Genomic DNA, 18,216 nt, shown 5'->3' with positions numbered 1-18,216 from the left:
AGGTATGAAGATGAACTCCCCTCTCGTTGCTAGTAAACTACATAGATTGATCTTGGTGATGCGTAAAAAAATTTAATTTTTGCAACGATCCCCAACAAGAACAAGTTGCTAAATCTCAAAGAGAATTGCTTGATGAAATGAATAATAATATGCATGACTTTGCTGTTAGAGTTGCAACTAGAGGAGGTAAAATGACTCAGGAACCAATTTATCCTGAGGGACACCCAAAAAGAATTGAACAAGATTCACAAAGAGCTAACACTAGTGCACCTAGTCCTTCTAAAAAGAAAAAGAAGAAGAAAAATGATAGGACTTTGCATACTTCTAGTGAACCTGAACTAGAAAAACCTCCTGATAATGATAATGAAACTTCTATCTCAGATGCTGAAACTCAGTATGGTAATGAACACTCACCTACTGATAATGAAAAAGATAATGCTGATGTTCATGAAGACTCTCAAACAAATAATAAAGAGAGAGACAATGATGTTGAGATAGAACCACCTGTTGATCTTGATAACCCACAACCTAAGAATAAAAGGTATGATAAAAGAGACTTCACTGCTAGAAAACACGGTAAAGAAAGAGAACCGTGGGTTCAAAAACCAATGCCTTTTCCACCCAAGTCAACTACAAAGAATGATGATGAAGAATTTGAACGCTTTGCTGAAATATTGAGGCCAGTCTTTTGCGTACTCGCTTGACTGATATCTTGAAAATGCCTCCTTATGCAAAGTATATGAAAGACATCACCACAAACAAGAGAAAAATACCAGAAGCTGAAATATCCACTATGCTTGCTAATTATACTTTTAAAGATAGAGTACCTAAAAAACTTGGAGATCCGAGAATACCAACTATATCTTGCTCTATCAAAAAGAATTATGTGAAAACTGCTTTGTGTGATTTAGGAGCTGGTGTTAGTGTTATGCCTTTCTCTTTATATAAAAGAGTTGATTTGAATAAACTCACACCTACTGAAATATCTTTGCAAATGGCTGACAAATCAACTGACATACCTATCGGTATTTGTGAGGATGTGCCAGTTGTTGTTGCTAATGTTACTATTTTGACTGACTTTGTTATACTTGAGATGCCCGAGGACGACAACGTGTCGATTATCCTTGGTATACCCTTCTTGAATACTGTAGGGGCTGTTATTGATTGCAATAAAAGCAATGTCACTTTTCATACCAATGATAATGAGCATACGATGCACTTTCCAAAGAAACAATTCCAAGTGAATGGTATTAATGTTATTCAGGAATCTCCGACAATCACTATTGGAAGTTTTCAAATACCTCTACCTACTGTTAAATAGAAATATGAAATGCTTATTGTTGGGGACATTCATATCCCCATTGAGGTAACTTAGTGATTTACGAAAGTTCTTCGGTTTCATGCTAATCGAAAGTGGTTGTTAATAAGACTTGATCAACCTTATTAATGGATCATTTTTGAACGGTATGAAGTTGATTGATTTAGTAAGCACTACCTTTTGTCCCTACTTTTTATTCTCTATTTTTATTAGTTAAATAAAATAAAATGCCATGTTTTGTCTGTTTTCTGAAATTCCGTGCAATGAAAAAATGACCCAAAAATAAAAGTTCTTAGAATGCCCTGAAAATTTAATACGATTTTTTCTGAATATTTCTGAATTTTGGTGTAAATAATACCAGAGGAAGGTGCACCACGTGGGCATAACTCACCTGGGCGCGCCAGGACCCCCAAGTGCGCCTTGGTGGGTTGTGGTCCCCACATGGGCCCCCTCACCTATCTCTTCATACCACATCATCACCTACCTCCAGAAAAAAATCTCCATTGCTCTCCCTCCCGTGTTCTTGCTCTCAAACCCGTGGGTTTCAATCTCTTTGCTCGAAACTCCATTTTTGAAACTGTTTTGGGGGATTGTTGCGTGAAAATTGTACGTGGACATGAAGAACCTATTTGGAAGGAGTTCTTGGAGGAGGCGATCCTCGGGGGCATCTTCTAGTGACAGCTCCGCTCGCCGGTCATATGTTGAACCAAGTGAAAGTTCCACTTGAGATGCCGCCACCAAAACATGCTTATGGCCTTGCGATGAGTATATGATGCGTGTGGGTACTAAAGAAGAATTTGAGCAATATGTTCACAATTCCGACCTCGGTCCCTACATTTCAGATAAGTGTGAATAACGCCACCTTCTCACCGAATCATTTGTGGAAGGATTGAAATTCCTTCCCCGTGAGTCTAGGGTGTCGTTTATGCTTTATGATAATCCATTTACCATCTCACTAGAAAATTTTGCTTACCACTACAAACTTCCATTCTGGGGTTCGCTTGACGAACCGCCAAGGGCTGAGTATCAAACATTCTTGTCTAACCTTTGTTACGGTGAGACGAGGGGAGTGACACAAGGTAGAATAAAGAGAATTCATTTTCTCGCAATTCTGTACTTTGCATTATTTAACGGGAAATGTATAGTAGGCAAGCAAGACTGCAGTACACTTTATGCTCCAGACTTGAGCCTCATACACACCGCTCTCATTAGTGAAAGAAATTATAACCTTGGAGCGATTGTTGCATGTAGACTTTAGCACAACGCTCATAGTGGCTATTTCTATGGTGGAATATATGCCACGTGTTTAGCACGAGGGCTGGGTGTTGCACCTTTGCCCTTTGATCCTATCCTACCCACGCAGTATTTAGATTTTGACACTTTAAAATAACATAAGATTCTCAAGGGAAAGGTTGACAACTTCACTTATAATCTATTGTTTAACCAAAAATCTGTTGTGCACACATATTTTCCTGCGCCTGCTCTTTTTGATTATCACAACAAAGGAAGATATGTTGTTCTTGAGAGCGAGGCCCGAGCTCACAACGTAGCAGTGGAGGCAGCGCGGCAGGCCGAGGCATCCGCACCGAGAGCCTCCGTGAGCTACCACGCCAACTACTATCCAGACTACTGATCGACTACCAAGTTAGGCCAAAAGCCTAAGCTTGGGGGAGTACATGTTTCTCACTGACATTACATTCATGTTCACTTATTCCATCTATCGGTGTTCACACTTTTCATTGTATCATCCGTGCTTAAATTTATTTTTCTTGCTTTCTTCTTGTGTGTTTGAAAAACTTTAGAAAAACAAAAAAATATTTGTAGTTAATTTACTTTCTATGCATGCTTAGTTGTAATATTAAAAAGAAAACCCAAAAAGATTTTCATGTTCTTATTTTTCTTGTTGGGAGTTTTTTCGTGTAAATAGTTTTTCTCATTTTTGCTTTTCCCTTTTTATTTGCTTGTTCAAGAAAACCCAAAACTCCAAAAATATTTCAGTGTGTTTCTCTGAATTTCTTTTCCTTTTAGTCGAGTTGTACCAAGGAGAAGACCACGATGAAAACATTGAGTGGCTCTCTTATGAATAAATGGTGAACTAATAAAGAGCCCATTTTACCTTGTCTTCTCCTGTTGAATAAAATGTTTTGCAGATTCCAGCTTAGTCCATGGCACTCTTGCACTATTATTATTTTCATATCGTTCGGTCGTGCAAGTGAAAGGCAATAATGACGATATTCGATGAACTAGCAGTGGCAGAGAGAAACTGGTATGAACTCAACTTGTTCTATTTGTGTAAATATGTTTAACCTAGTATCCATGATTCAGCCCATTATGATTAAACATGTTTGCAATGACAATTAGAGATTATAGTTTCTCATGCCATACATAAGTAGCTAGGAGTGAATAATGATTTATCTTGGATATCAACATTGCGTTAAAATGATTGTGATGTAGTATGATGATATGATATCCTCCTCTGAATGTTTGAGTGGCTTGACTTGGCACATGTTCATGCATGTAGTTGAATCAAAACCAACATAGCCTCTATGATATTTATGTTCATGGTGATCATATCCTACTCATGCTAGTGTCCAATGTTATTTATACATAATGCATGATCATGATCGTTGTTGCTCTCTAGCTGGCCGCTTCTCAATCTAATTGCTAGCCTTCGCCCGTACTAAGTGGGAATTATGCTTGTACATCAAAAACCTTGAACCCAAAGTTATTCCAGATGAGTCCACCATACCTACATATATGCGGTATTACCCTGCCATCCTAAGTAAATTTGCATGTGCCACCTCTAAAATATTCTAAAAATTATATCCTTTTTGTGTGCCTGGATCGTTCATGGAACGATAGTAGGTGGTCGGTATCTTCCATGCTAAGTGGGTTATTCTTAGGCCAAGTGTTTATTCACTCGCCATGGCACGAGAAAAGGACGGTAATAGGGATGCCCAGTCCCAAACTGCAAACACAAAAAGAGTTAATCGCTCAAATAATCAAATAAAAACTCCCGATGGAGTCAAAACCTTTACTTTTTATCGCTTGGGAACCGCCACTAGCTTGTTTAGCATGGGAGATATTGATAAATGATGGTCATGAAGTAAATGAGAAGGGTGCATGTCTCAAAATATCATTTATCTCTGTTTTAAAAACATGAGCTCTTGCACCTCTGCAAATCACTGCTTCCCTCTGTGAAGGGACTATCTATTTACTTTTGTGCTGTGTCATCATCTTCTAAAACAAGCGCGAGAACATGAGAGCACAACTATCATGACTTATGCATTGTTTGTAGCTAATGTTGGGTTCATCATGACTGGATCTTTTCTACCATGAATCGCAATGTTTAGTCGCTGCTTGGACTTTGGAGGTGCTCTGCATTTTTGTTTTGCGGTCTCAGAAAGGGCTAGCGAGATACCACTATTGTCATATTATATCATGGTTGTTTTGAGAACGTGTTGCTGTTTGAGATGTCTTATTATTGCTCGCTAGCTGATTATGTCATTGATATAAGTTAATATAATCTTTAAGAGTTATTGCCAACATGGTTAGTTATAATGTTGGCTGAAAACCTGGGTGTTGTTTAAGCTTATTTATGCAAACACGAGCAAAAGAGTTTGTAAAAGTTTTTATTTTTCACTTTCAGTTTATCAACTGAATTGCTTGAGGACAAGCAAAGGTTTAATCTTGGGGGAGTTGATACGTCTCCAACGTATCTAATTTTCCTAATGCTTTTCCTCTTGTTTTGGACTCTAATTTGCATGATTTGAATGAAACTAACCCCGGACTGACATTGTTTACAGCAGAACTGCCATGGTGTTGTTTTTGTGCAGAAATAAAAGTTCTCGTAATGAAACAAAACTTTGTGAGGAATTTTTATGTAATATATAAGAATTTCTGGAACCAAGACCTATCGAAGGGGGGCACCTGGATGGGCACAACCCACCAGGGCGCGCCCCCCTCACCAGGCGCGCCCAGGTGGGTTGTCCCCACCTGGTGGCCCCGCAGACCCTAAAACCGATGCTATAAAATCCTATTTTCTAAAAAAATCAAGGAGAAAGAATTATCATGATCCACGAGATGGAGCCGCCGTCACCTCCTGTTCTTCATAGGGAAGCCAGATCTGAAGTCTATTTGGGGCTCTGGAGAGGGGGATCTTCGTTCTTCGTCATCACCAACCCATCTCCATCGCCAATTCCATGATGCTCCCCACCGGGAGTGAGTAATTCCTTCAGAGGCTCACTGGTCGGTGAGGAGTTGGATGAGATTCATCATGTAATCGAGTTAGTTTTGTTAGGGCTTGATCCCTAGTATCCACTATGTTCTAAGATTAATGTTGCTATGACTTTGCCATGCTTAATGCTTGTCACTTTGGGCCCGGGTGCCATGATTTCAGACCTGAACCGTTTATGTTATCACCATAATATCCATGTTCTAGATCCGATCTTGCAAGTTATAGTCACCTACTACGTGTTATGATCCGGCAACCCCGGAGTGACAATAATCGGGACCACTCCCGGTGATGACCGTAGTTTGAGAAGTTCATGTATTCACTATGTGTTAATGCTTTGTTTCGGTTCTCTATTAAAAGGAGGCCTTAGTATCCCTTAGTTTCCAATATGGACCCGCTGCCACGGGAGGGTGGGACAAAAGATGGCATGCAAGTTCTTTGCATAAGCACGTATGAATATTTACGGAATACATGCCTACATTAAATTGATGAACTGGAGCTAGTGTTGTATTGCCCTAGGTTATAGCTGTCTCATGATGAATATCATCCAACAAGTCACCAATCCAATGCCTACGAATTTATCCTATATTGTTCTTGTGAAGTTACTACTGCTATCATCACTGTTACACTTGCTACAAAACTACTACTATCACTGTTACTGTTACTATTGCTAGTGCTACTACTATCAAAACTATCATATTATTGTGCTACTTATCACTTTGCTACAGATATTTAATCTCCAGGTGTGTTTGAATTGACAACTCAGCTGCTAATACCTTCAAATATTCTTTGGCCCCCTTGTGTCGAATCTATAAATTTAGGTTGAATACTCTACCCTCAAAAACTATTGCGACCCCCTATACTTGTGGGTTATCAGGGTCCATCGTTCCATCATATTGCTCGATGTTTATGGGTTTAAACCATTCCGGAAACTGGTGCTGCATTACCTCATCGGTAAAGCACATAGGGTGTGCGGCGTCTCTGTATTGGGTGACATCGCGATAGAGTTCGGATGACATCTGTGTTCGGGGCTGACCCCGAATTTGGTTATCTCTGTCATGCCAGGCCTGATGGCCGTCATCCCATGTTGGAGCACGTCCTCTTGATCCATAGATTGGTCTTGTCTGGTCGGCTCTATTGTCCAGGTCCTGACATAAGTCGTATGTGTAGCCCGGAGCCGTTGTCTCCTTGCCTCTATGACGAGGTGGCGCGGGCTGGTGTTTGGCATAATTAGCCGCTTTGTCCCGTCCATGTGGCGGTCGGTCCTGTTGGTCAGCCTAACTGTATTTTGATGGTATTGGCTCAAGGGCCTCATCGTCAAATTGTGGCAGTAGCCTGCGTTTTTGGTAACTCTTTGTTAGGCGCTCGAGGCCGTATTCTTCGGCAGCCAGGACGTTGGTCCATCTGTCGTTGAGTGTCTCCTGTCCGGCTTGAAGCTGCTGCTGTTTCTTTTTCAGGCTTCATGTGGTGGCGATAAACTGTTTCTTGAAGCGTTCTTGTTCGAGGGGTTCTTCTGGGACGATGAAATCTTTGTTGGCGAGGCTGACATCCTCTTCAGAGGTAGGTAAGTAGTTACTTTCTTTCGAATCCTCGTGATCGGCGTGTTCGGGGCTGTATTGACCTTCTTCCCTTTCATCCTGCTCAAACACGGGCTCAACGGGGTGATCGGGATCTTCGGCGTTGTCTGGAGTGTTATTATCTCCGGTGTCCGTATTGCTTTCGCTTGCGTGACGCGATCGTGACCGGTGCCGCTGATACTGGCACTTTGGTGGTTCATCGACAGGCTTATCCTCATCTGGGTTTTGAGTGCCATCGTCATCCTTCTTCTCAGGTGTGTCCACCATGTATATGTCGTAAGTAGAAGTGGCCATCCAACGCCCGGTGACGAGCGGGTTTTGGCCTGGTTCGGCCTCGACATTGTCGTCCAAGCCATCGATGTCTTCTGAGGTGTAGTCTAGCATGTCGGTTAAGTCTTCGACAGTGGCTATTAAGTGGGTGGTGGGTGGGACGTAAAATTCCCTACCCTCAGCCCCCAGCTCAAGCTGGGCGTATTTCGGAGGCGATACTTCCACGATGGCGAGAGATCGCATTAGGTCCAGCATTTCGTTTAAGAGCCAAAGCTGGACAGACGCATGAGGATCTGCAGAGCTAGGTTTGGTAATAACCACTTGACCGAGCCCATTAGATGCAGGTCTCGGGAGATCGGAGTTGACGTCCAGAACGAATCCAGCTTCCCGATGACGGGGAGAACCCCATTTGAGTCCGGGTCCGCCGACGGCATGATTGCATCTGGGTCTTCGGCTGAAAGCTCCTTGACGGGAGAGAGTCCGGCGCGGTTCACCTTCCCGTCTTCGGACAGGGTGGTCTGCCCCGGATCTAAGGCCAGGGCAGGCGTGAGAGTCGACCACTGAACGGGATTTGATGACGGATCCGAAGGGCCTTCTTCGTATGGGTGTGGAGTGGCGGTCGAGGCCGTGAGTCCCTCGAAGATCAGATCTCCTCGAATGTCAGTGATGTAGCTCAGGCTTCCAAACCTGGTCTGGTGACTAGGGGCATAGCTGTCGACCTGCTCAAGGCGGCCGGTCAAGTTGGCACGTAGCGTGAAGCCGCCAAACACAAAGAGTTGGCCAGGAAGAAAGGTCTCCCCGAAAACAGCATCGTCGTCGATGACGAGGCAAGCCATCGATTCTTCCGTTGACAACACAACGAAACTCTCAATGAAAGCACCAATATCAGTGTCAAAACCGACAGATCTCGGGTGGGGGGTCCCGAACTGTGTGTGTGAGGATCAATGGTAACAAGGGACGATGGGGACAATGTTTACCCAGGTTCGGGCCCTCTTAAAGGAGGTAAAACCCTACGTCTTGCTTGATTTTATTCAATGAGTACAGGGGTCACAAGACTTGATCTACCTCGAGATCGTAATGGTTAAACCCTAACTGTCTAGCCTATTAATATTCTGATAGCCTCTACATACTAAACCCTCCGGTTTATATATACACCGGAGAGACCTAGGGTTGTACAGAGTCGGTTTGTAGAGGAAGGAAACAACAGATCCGGACACAAAACTTGCCATCCACGCATATAGGAGTCCTACCCGGATACGGGGGACAGTCTTCTGCTTTATCCTTTCGGCCCATCAGTCCGGCCCATATGGAGCGCCAGCGCCGTGCTCTGAAGGAGATCGCCGCATGGCGCCGCCGCCGCGACGAGGGTGGTGTCATCGTCCTCGACGACAACGACGAGGAGGCGTCAACGCCGACCAACCTCGTCCACAACGGCAATCCAGGGTAGGGGTGCAGCAAGGACGGCGACGTGCAGGACGACGGCGATGACGACAACGACAGCGACGACGGCATGGACTACACCGCCTTCTACCAGCTCCTCGGCATGAAGTAGGCTCGGGCCGGCGGCGTAGTTTTTTTAGGGTTTCTTATGTGTGTCTTTAAATTTGTACAAATATGAATGAAATCGCCTAAATTTCGTCCAATATCAAGTTATTTTGGGACTACACCGCCTTCTACCAGCTCCTCGGCATGAAGTAGGCTCGGGGCGGCGGTTTAATTTTTTTAGGTTTTCTTATGTATGTCTTTAAATTTGTACAAATATGAATGAAACCGCCTAAATTTCGTCCAAAATCAAGTTATTTTGGGACTACACCGCCTTCTACCAGCTCCTTGGCATGAAGTAGGCTCGGGGTGGCAACGTAGTTTTTTTAGATTTTCTTGTGTATGTCTTTAAATTTGTACAAATATGAATGAAACAGCCTAAATTTCGTTCAAAATCAAGTTATTTTGTTCACATTTGGGCCCAATTTAAATTTGAAAAATGGCGTCTGGGGGTCAACTTGGGCGGCGGTTGAAAACCCGACCATCCCACGACGAAGATAGCGTCGGTTAGCCCCCAGCCGACGCTATTCCCATGACGAAGATAGCGTCAGTTAGCTCCCAGACGGCGCTATTTCGGTCCTTTAAGGGGCAAACGGTTGAAGATGCCCTTAGTCCGTTAAAAAGCCCTCCACAAGTCTAGCAGTTTTGTTTGCGCACTCCACTAGCTCCTGGCCGTGCGAGGAGTGAGCTTTTCCATGCCGGCCGGCATTGGGTCTCTGATGTGTTGCACGCATTGTGTCATTGTGATCACAGGCTTCCGGAGCAGATTGAAACGCACAGTCATTATATAGTACTCCCTCCCTCCATCTCAAAATAAATGACTCAACTTTATTTTGTACTAAAGTTAAGTCACTTATTTTTGGGACGGAATGGAGGGAGTAACAGGCGAATCAACACTTGCACCTCGATCTAGCTTCTGTCCAGTTGGTCACCCATAGCATAGCCATTACACAGATCAGTCACGAAAACTACCGGAGCTTAACAAGCAAGCACACACGCTAGAAGCAAGGAGGCTGAGGGTCAGAGCAGCCTGGGGCTGGTGTAGGGGCCGTGGAGGATGCTGTCGGCGATGGCGTGGTAGGCGGCCTCCGTCAGGTGGACGCCGTCCCAGTTGGCGTACGCCGACGGGTCGGCGCACACGCTGGACCCCCGCACGCCGCAGCTCGCCTTGGGGTTGAAGTTGTACGGCCCCCCGCCGCCGCAGCACGTCTTCAGCGGCCCCTGCTTGAACCCTGCAACCCCCACACAACCTCACAAGTTAGTAGCATTCAGCAACGCCACCACTAATTAGCAAGGTGACACTTCACCTGCCAGTGCCAACCCATAAACCACCTCATCAACATACTCTTGATGGAACTTATATACTTGGTGATGCTTAGTGCATGCCAATAAAACAGAAAAATGTGCTTATTATGTACTTAACTGGACCATGTCTTTTCAGTCTAGGAGCAACAAGTCCTTTTATGCTCCAACACGGCTCGCCTTTCCCCAAAGGCCAGCCAATAGGAACATTCAGATCCCCAAAAATCTTTTCAATCTTTTGCAGCATCTTCCTGGCCCCTATTTCAGCCGGCATCAATACTGTGCCGGTGTACGTGCCCCATACTGATGATGGCACACCGTGACCGTGGCGGGCCATCGCTCGGACATGGTTACCTCTAAGTGTAGCTGTCATTCTTGAATGATTCGCATCATGGTGCTTCATTCATCACGTACAGTAGAAAACTCCAACGCATCCCTGTCCGTTCAGCTCGGATGCTATCCTAGTCCTAGACTAGATATCGCCGCCGGTCGATCGATCGGCGTGTGCTCGCTCCTATGAACGGAAAAAATGGCAGCGGTTGCAAAGCTAAGTTTATAAACTCACCGAACTGCTTGGGGTTCTTGGCGAAGGACATGGCCGCGCCGTAGTAGTCGGCGTACATGATCCGAGCCTTGGGGTACTTGAGCCGGAGCACCTGCAGCTTCTGCTGGACCATGGCGTTGTGGCGCTGCGCGAAGTCGTTGTACGTCCTCAGGCACCCGACGGCGTCGTAGTCGCTCCTGCTCCTGCCGGGGTGCAGCGTCAGGTACGCCGACGAGCACCCCATCGGCAGGTTCCCCGGCACCACCAGGTGCATCGCGCCTGCCTTGATCAGCCTCTGCGCCAATGCACACACAGCCAGCAGAGTTAGAGCTGCGCTGGTGAAACAATGGAAGAGAAGAGGATGCGGCTCTGCTCACCTCGGTTGCGTCGATGATGGCGGAGGAGACGGTGGGGACGTAGGACTTGGCGTCGTCCAGGGTCTTGCCCTTGAAGAAGGCGTAGTTGTAGTCGTTCCCCCCGATCTCCCCCACGAGGAAGAGCGACCGGCTGAAATACTTCTTGCAACCTGCTCCGATTTTAAAAAGACAAGCGGAGGAATCTTGCAATGAGCAACTGGTTGTGGAGATTGACCCCAAAATCCGACTGCTAATTGGTAAAGAAATGGCGGCGGCGACGACGAACTTTTGGGTGAGCCGCAGAGTGAAGGCTTGAGCTTGTCGAACCAGTCGAGCTGGACGCTGAGCGACAGGTTGGTCCAGAGCTTGTCCGACGCCCCGATCCCCTCGAAGAAGGGCGGATCCATGGCCGTGGCGCCGCCCACGGCGAAGTTGACGCCCTGCCGGACGTCCTCCCCGCGCGACAGGTACGGCTGCAGCAGCGGCAGCCCGAACGCTTGCGCTGCGGCCAAAAGAAACCGGATAAGATTGGCAGAAATGTCAAAATGTCGGCAATGGGTGGCAGGGCACGCACCGAGGAAGTCGACGACGAGGCGGCCGTCGGAGCAGCGGCCCGTGGGGCGGTGGAAGTAGGTCATGCCGTAGGGGAAGCGGCCGACGATGTTGAAGGAGAGCGGGCTGGACACGAGCAGGTTGCCGGTGTCGGTCAGGGAGTCGCCGAAGCTGAACATGGAGGTGTAGTTCTGCCCGCCGCCCCCGCCGCCGCATTGGGCGAGCCGCGCGAGGCAGCAGCAGGCCAGCGCGGCGACGAGCACGGAGAGCCGGGAGACCGCCATGGAACCGCGCGAGAGCCGCAGCGCCGCAAAGCAGTGGCGCGCACACACACACTCACTCACTAGCTGGCTAGCTCGACCCACGGACGTCCACTCACTCCTCAAGCCTATACAGACAGCCGGGCGACTAGGCGAGGGTCGAGACGAGAGACACCGGCACGAGGCGCTGCCGTCCGTTGCCGCAACGGGGCAGGTCCAGTAATGGTGGCTCCTTAAAGGCTCATTCACCTCTGCCGTGCTTGAGATTGTGGTTGGGCGAGTTAATGCGCGCCGAGGGCGAGGCCAAAGCGAGCCCGGAATCCATGGTGAAGGTGAAGGTGAAGGTGAAGTGCGCGGTAACTCTGCGGGCTGCCGCCGGGATCGCGCGGCCCGGTTCGTCCCCTACTGACTGACTGAGTGAATGGATAGATAATTGACGGATCACGTGTGAGCTCGGCCCCTGGCTGACACTCCCAAGGCTCAATTATTCGGACGAGGACGAGGCGGTGGCGCTCACGATGTGCTTGGGAGTACGGGGATCTTCGCTCGAGGCGCCCTGTCCCTGTTCCGCCGGTGACCACGCCTTAGATTGGCATGGCGTGCATGCACAGCAGGGTCACTTGTAGTTCATGCGGACGTGTAGTCGTGTCGTGACTCTGTAGGAGCTGTTACCATGGGATGAACTCAACCGTACGTGTAGGCAGCCCATTGGCACTCTGTTCCCTCTGAATAGTACTACTCCTAATAGTGGCATTGGCGAGTTTCAGCAGAAAGATACTGGTGCTATTCACAAGTTGGTCTTTCCCATTCACGGATCTTTTTCCGGAATCTGGAGTCGTCATTACATTCATTGATGGCTTACTGGTGTGCATTTAGAGCTCATAATTGCAATCTGATAGACATGAGGAAACCTTGATAGGGACTGGAGCATCACATGTGATCTTAGGCTGCTTGTAATAAGTAGTATCATAAGTTAGTATCATGCATATGATACTAGTGTGTGATACTACCTCCATAATGCATAGTATCATGTACTAGTATAATAGATGACTTTATTTATTGTCATGCATGACACATAGTAGCATTGCATTTATTATAATACGGTATCATGATATGATACTGAACCATCTCTTTTCTTCATTTAATGCTATGCCACATCATCAAAATTGCTTACTTGGCATGCATGATAGTTATGATACTCCCATTATGACCAGCCTTAGCGCTAAATCATGATGCAATATCATTCGGGCTGTTGGGCAAGTGAATGAACTCTGTCCTAGGCATTTCCAATGAGTTCAGTGAACTGAGAAATGCAAGTACTAGTAGGAAATGCAAGTAGTAGATTTTTCCACTGTGCTTGTGCAACTAATCCAAGTGCCAGTGAGTGGTTCACTTTTGGCTTCTGTCGCTGCTGTTACCGATGTCCTAAACCGGCCAGGAAATGTTTGGACGAATGTGCAAGATCTAAGCATCAGACAAGGCGTACGTGTTAATATAATCAATCAGGCCTACTGCCAACCTGACGTGTAAGGTTACCAAGAGAGATACTATAAACAAACGCGCTCTTATATGTGCCAGCCAAGCGATATGGCATCAAACATCAGCCGAATATGCAGCTTTACTGGCATAAAAGTCTCCGTCCCTTTTTCCCACGCTAGTAGGCCCTGGCCTTTTTTTTGCTGATGCACTGCCACGGAGGCTTGGAGCGAACCGACTTGTTGATGCATGTTTAGGAGGACATGGGTATTTTAGCCCGTGAGGGTTTAAGTTCTGGTGCTCGCATTATTTTGAATTTATTTCAAGATTATCATCAATGCAAGTTTAGTGGGAGGAGACATTTTCGTTGACTACGAGGCGTCTACCGTTGACTAAGAGACGTATATAGTGATTTCGTCAATCTCAAAATGATATGACGGCTCAGTCTCTCGGAGGCGCTCATAGGAGGTGCGTGTGTGTTTATAGAGGTGAGTATGTGTGTGTATCTATGAGCGCCTGCGTCTGCACTATGTCTAAAAAAAGCATGAGGCATAGAGCGGAAGGGAGCACTCCTTTTACGATCGCAGTTCGTCAGAAAAAGGCCAGGTCGATCGCCATGCACTGATCTCGTCTTTGTGGTCGTTGTACTGTGTTACTCTACGCTGGGTTTTTTGACGAGACTCTGTTTTTTTTTCTTATCAAATAATTTGTGGACGTGTTTGGTTGAGCGCATTGAGCACAACCAGGACCATGCGGGGAGAAATTTGACGGTTTGGTTGCATGTATTTGCATCACATGGGCTTTAAAGCACCTCCTTATCAAACCCGCTAGGAACGGCAGTTTCCAGCCAGCCAGGCTCGGGTGATGCAGGGGAAGGGAAGATGGCGCCAAGTTCATGTGACCACGAAGATGGGTCAAACTCACGCGCATCTCCGAAAAAGCGGAGGGAGGAATTGGGGTCACCTCTCGTCGCCCTATATAGCCAGCTTCACCTCATCGCTCAAACTCCTGCCATCGTCCCTCCCCTCTTTCGAGCTTTCCCTCCCACGTGGATTGACACCCATGTGCAGGTAGCAGCACTTCTTCTCCGGCTGACGGTACACGGCGGAGGTGACTCGTGTCCTCTACTTCTCCGACCCGTTCCGCGCCTCCTTCGAGCTACATCGATGGTTGTTAGTTCGATCGCCCCCATCTATGTACTCCTTCTAGCTAGATCCATGAGCATGTGGTAGGTTAGATCAGTGACCATATTGTAGCATTGTACACTGCCGGTCTCTGAAAATGTGATGTTCTAGTAGCTAGTGGTGATGGATTTGTAGCATGCTAGGGGTTGTTTCATGTCGGCAAGGATTGGTAGCTAGTTGTGATGGACTAGTATGCTTGTTGTTATGTGCTAGTGTGTTAGAACTCCATGGATTGGAAGCATGCATGTTGATGTGTGGTAGTGTGTTGAACTCCATGACTAGTAGCATGCTAGTTGATGTGTGGTACTCATATGGTGTTGTGTTGAACTTGATGGTTTGGTAGTGTGTGCTATGCTTACTGCCCATGTGTGTGCTACGATTGTAGGACATGAGCACACAAGAGTTAAGTCAGGCCATCGTCCTATCCAAGAGCCAGTTCTCGGCATCCTATGTCGAGGACTCCCAGCCTCCCAAGGACCAGATGCCTCCTTATTCAAATGTGTTTGTGGGGTCGGCTATGGCTCCTTCTTCTATGCCTACATCATTTGTGCTGGTTGTGCCAAATATTGTTGCTCTTGCTGCACAAAAGGCAGTTGTGAAGGCAAAGAAGGATAGTAGGAGAACTCCATGAAATGGTAGTTGTTCCTGTCCCCATTCATGCTTAACAAGATGTGTGAGATCATAGCCAGTGGGGTTAGGACTGACAAGGTCTTTAAGGAGGTACACTTGAACTTTGTTGCCAAGCAGGTGTTCGAGTTCTATGGCCAGGAGATCACCACCACTCAGGTCTACAACCACCTTGGGAAGTGGAGAGCTAGATGGATCCAAGTGTCCAAGCTCAGAGACCTTAGGGGCGCCTCATGTGATCAGACCACCTGCTCGATCGTTTTCGAGGAAGAGCACTACCAAGGCACACCGCGCTTAGCTCACGTACCCCTTATTTAAGCCCATCAACCATTGTCCTATCACAATGAACCTCTCTATGTTTCTTTCTTAGGACCACCCCAAGGATGTAGAATTCCTCAACACACCTATCCATAACTATACCCCGATGCAGCACATCTTCTCCTTTGGGCTGGCGACCGACAAGCATGCCATGGGCTCTGGTGAGCCGCTCGTTTAGCCCATGCCTGACTATCCATACACTCAGGAGTTAGAGGCCATCGTCCTTGATGGTCCTGATAAGGGTGGTGATCACGATCATGTGCCTGATAGGAAGAGGAAGAGGTGCGGCTTCATGGATGAAAATCTGAGCGTCTTCAACAACATGACTGAGGTCATCAAGCAGGTGGCAATCGTCATTAATTAGGGAGAGCAAGTGGGTCAACGTCCACCCTGACCTCTACCGGGCTGTCATGGACCAAGTGAAAGAAATATGCCCTAGAGGCAATAATAAAGTTATTATTTATTTCCTCATATCATGATAAATGTTTATTATTCATGCCAGAATTGTATTAACCGAAAACATAATACATGTGTGAATACATAGACAAACGTTGTGTCACTAGTATGCCTCTACTTGACTAGCTCGTTGATCAAAGATGGTTGAGTTTCCTAGCCATAGACATGAGTTGTCATTTGATTAACGAGATCACATCATTAGGAGAATGATGTGATTGACTTGACCCATTCCGTTAGCTTAGCACTTGATCATTTAAGTTTACTGCTATTGCTTTCTTCATGACTTATACATGTTCCTATGACTATGAGATTATGCGACTCCCGATTACCTGAGGAACACTTTGTGTGCTGCCAAACGTCACAACGTAACTGGGTGATTGTAAAAGTTCTCTAAAGGTGTCTCCGATGGTACTTGTTGAGTTGGCATAGATCGAGATTAGGATTTGTCACTCCGATTGTCGGAGAGGCATCTCTGGGCCCTCTCGGTGATGCACATCACTAAAGCCTTCCAAGCAATGCAACTAATGAGTTAGTTGCGGGACAGTGCATTACAGAACGAGTAAAGAGACTTGTTGGTAACGAGATTGAACTAGGTATTGAGATACCGACGATCGAATCTCGGGCAAGTAACATACCGATGACAAAGGGAACAACGTATGTTGTTATGCGGTTTGACCGATAAAGATCTTCGTAGAATATGTAGGAGCCAATATGAACATCCAGGTTCCGCTATTGGTTATTGACCAGAGACGTGTCTCGGTCATGTCTACATAGTTCTCGAACCCGTAGAGTCCGCACGCTTAAAGTTCTGTGACGATCGATATTATGAGTTTTTGTGTTTTGATGTATCGAAGGTAGTTTGGAGTCCCGGATGTGATCACGGACATGACGAGGAGTCATGGGCCTTAGTGGAAATAGAGGGCAGAAAGGGGAGTGTGGGGCGCCCCCCCCCCAAGGCCCAAACCGAATTGGTTTAGGGCAAGGGGGGCCGGCCCCCTCTTTCCTTCTCCTCCTCTCCCTTTCCTCCCCTCTCTCATACTAGGACTCCCCCTTGGCGCACCCTCCTTGGCTGGCCGCCTCTCCCCCTTGCTCCTTTATATACGGGGGCAGGGGGCACCTCTAGACACACAAGTTGATCATTGATCTCTCCCAGCCGTGTGCGGTGCCCCACTCCACCATAATCCACCTCAGTCATATCGTAGCGGTGCTTAGGCGAAGCCCTGCGATGGTAGCTTCATCAACATCGTCACCACACTGTTGTGCTGACAAAACTCTCCCTCGAGCTCTATTGGATCATGAGTTCGCGGGACGTCACCGAGTTAAACGTGTGCTGAACGCGGAGGTGCTCTACGTTGGGTACTGAGGATCGGTCGATCGTGAAGACGTACGACTACATCAACCGCGTTGTCATAACGCTTCCGCTTAACGGTCTACAAGGGTACGTGGACGACTCTCCCCTCTCGTTGCTATGCATCACCATGATCTTGCGTGTGCGTAGGAATTTTTTTGAAATTACTACGTTCCCCAACAGTGGCATCCGAGCCAGGTTTATGAGTAGATGTTATATGCACGAGTAGAACACAAGTGAGTTGTGGGAGATACAAGTCATACTTCTTACCAGCATGTCATACTTTCGTTCGGCGGTATTGTTGGATGAAGCGGCCCAGACCGGCATTACGCGTACGCTTACGCGAGACTGGTTCTACCGACGTGCTTCGCACACAGGTGGCTGACGGGTGTCAGTTTCTCCAACTTTAGTTGAACCAAGTGTGGCTACGCCCGGTCCTTGAGATGATTAAAACAACACTAACTTGACGAACTATCGTTGTGGTTTTGATGCCTAGGTAAGAACGGTTCTTGCTCAGCTCGTAGCAGCCACGTAAAACTTGCAACAACAAAGTAGAGGACGTCTCACTTGTTTTTGCAGGGCATGTTGTGATGTGATATGGTCAAGACATGATGCTATATTTTTGTATGAGATGATCATGTTTTGTAACAGAGTTATCAGCAACTGGCAGGAGCCATATGGTTGTCGCTTTATTGTATGCAATGCAATCGCCCTGTAATTGTTTACTTTATCACTAAGCGGTAGCGATAGTCGTAGAAGCAATAGTTGGCGAGACAACAACGATGCTATGATGAAGATCAAGGTGTCGCACCGATGACGATGGTGATCATAACGGTGCTTTGGAGATGGAGA

General features: G+C 46.8%; 1 protein-coding gene across 1 annotated transcript; it reads right to left on the bottom strand.

The window, feature by feature from the left end:
• Positions 1 to 9,706: 9,706 nt before the first annotated feature.
• On the bottom strand, positions 9,707 to 12,378 carry LOC123060671 (GDSL esterase/lipase At5g45910). Its single transcript, XM_044483475.1, has 5 exons — positions 11,718 to 12,378; positions 11,430 to 11,645; positions 11,165 to 11,313; positions 10,809 to 11,082; positions 9,707 to 10,173 (listed from the first exon to the last, which is right to left on the bottom strand). The coding sequence occupies exons 1-5, from the start codon at positions 11,977 to 11,979 to the stop codon at positions 9,962 to 9,964; spliced, it is 1,113 nt and encodes a 370-aa protein (XP_044339410.1). The 5' UTR covers positions 11,980 to 12,378; the 3' UTR covers positions 9,707 to 9,961.
• Positions 12,379 to 18,216: the final 5,838 nt, after the last annotated feature.

The sequence above is a fragment of the Triticum aestivum genome, chromosome 3A, assembly GCF_018294505.1.
Source record: "Triticum aestivum cultivar Chinese Spring chromosome 3A, IWGSC CS RefSeq v2.1, whole genome shotgun sequence".
NCBI lineage: Eukaryota > Viridiplantae > Streptophyta > Magnoliopsida > Poales > Poaceae > Triticum > Triticum aestivum.
This window is presented reverse-complemented; position numbering and strand designations above follow the sequence as displayed.

Excerpts from the sequence above, each read along its gene's own strand:
- LOC123060671 (XM_044483475.1), bottom strand. The coding sequence starts at position 11,979 with ATGGCGGTCTCCCGGCTCTCCGTGCTCGTCGCCGCGCTGGCCTGCTGC. Across the intron at positions 11,083-11,164 it reads CCATCATCGACGCAACCGAG|AGGCTGATCAAGGCAGGCGC; the intron begins GTGAGCAGAGCC and ends GCATTGGCGCAG. Across the intron at positions 10,174-10,808 it reads CAAGAACCCCAAGCAGTTCG|GGTTCAAGCAGGGGCCGCTG; the intron begins GTGAGTTTATAA and ends TGGGGGTTGCAG.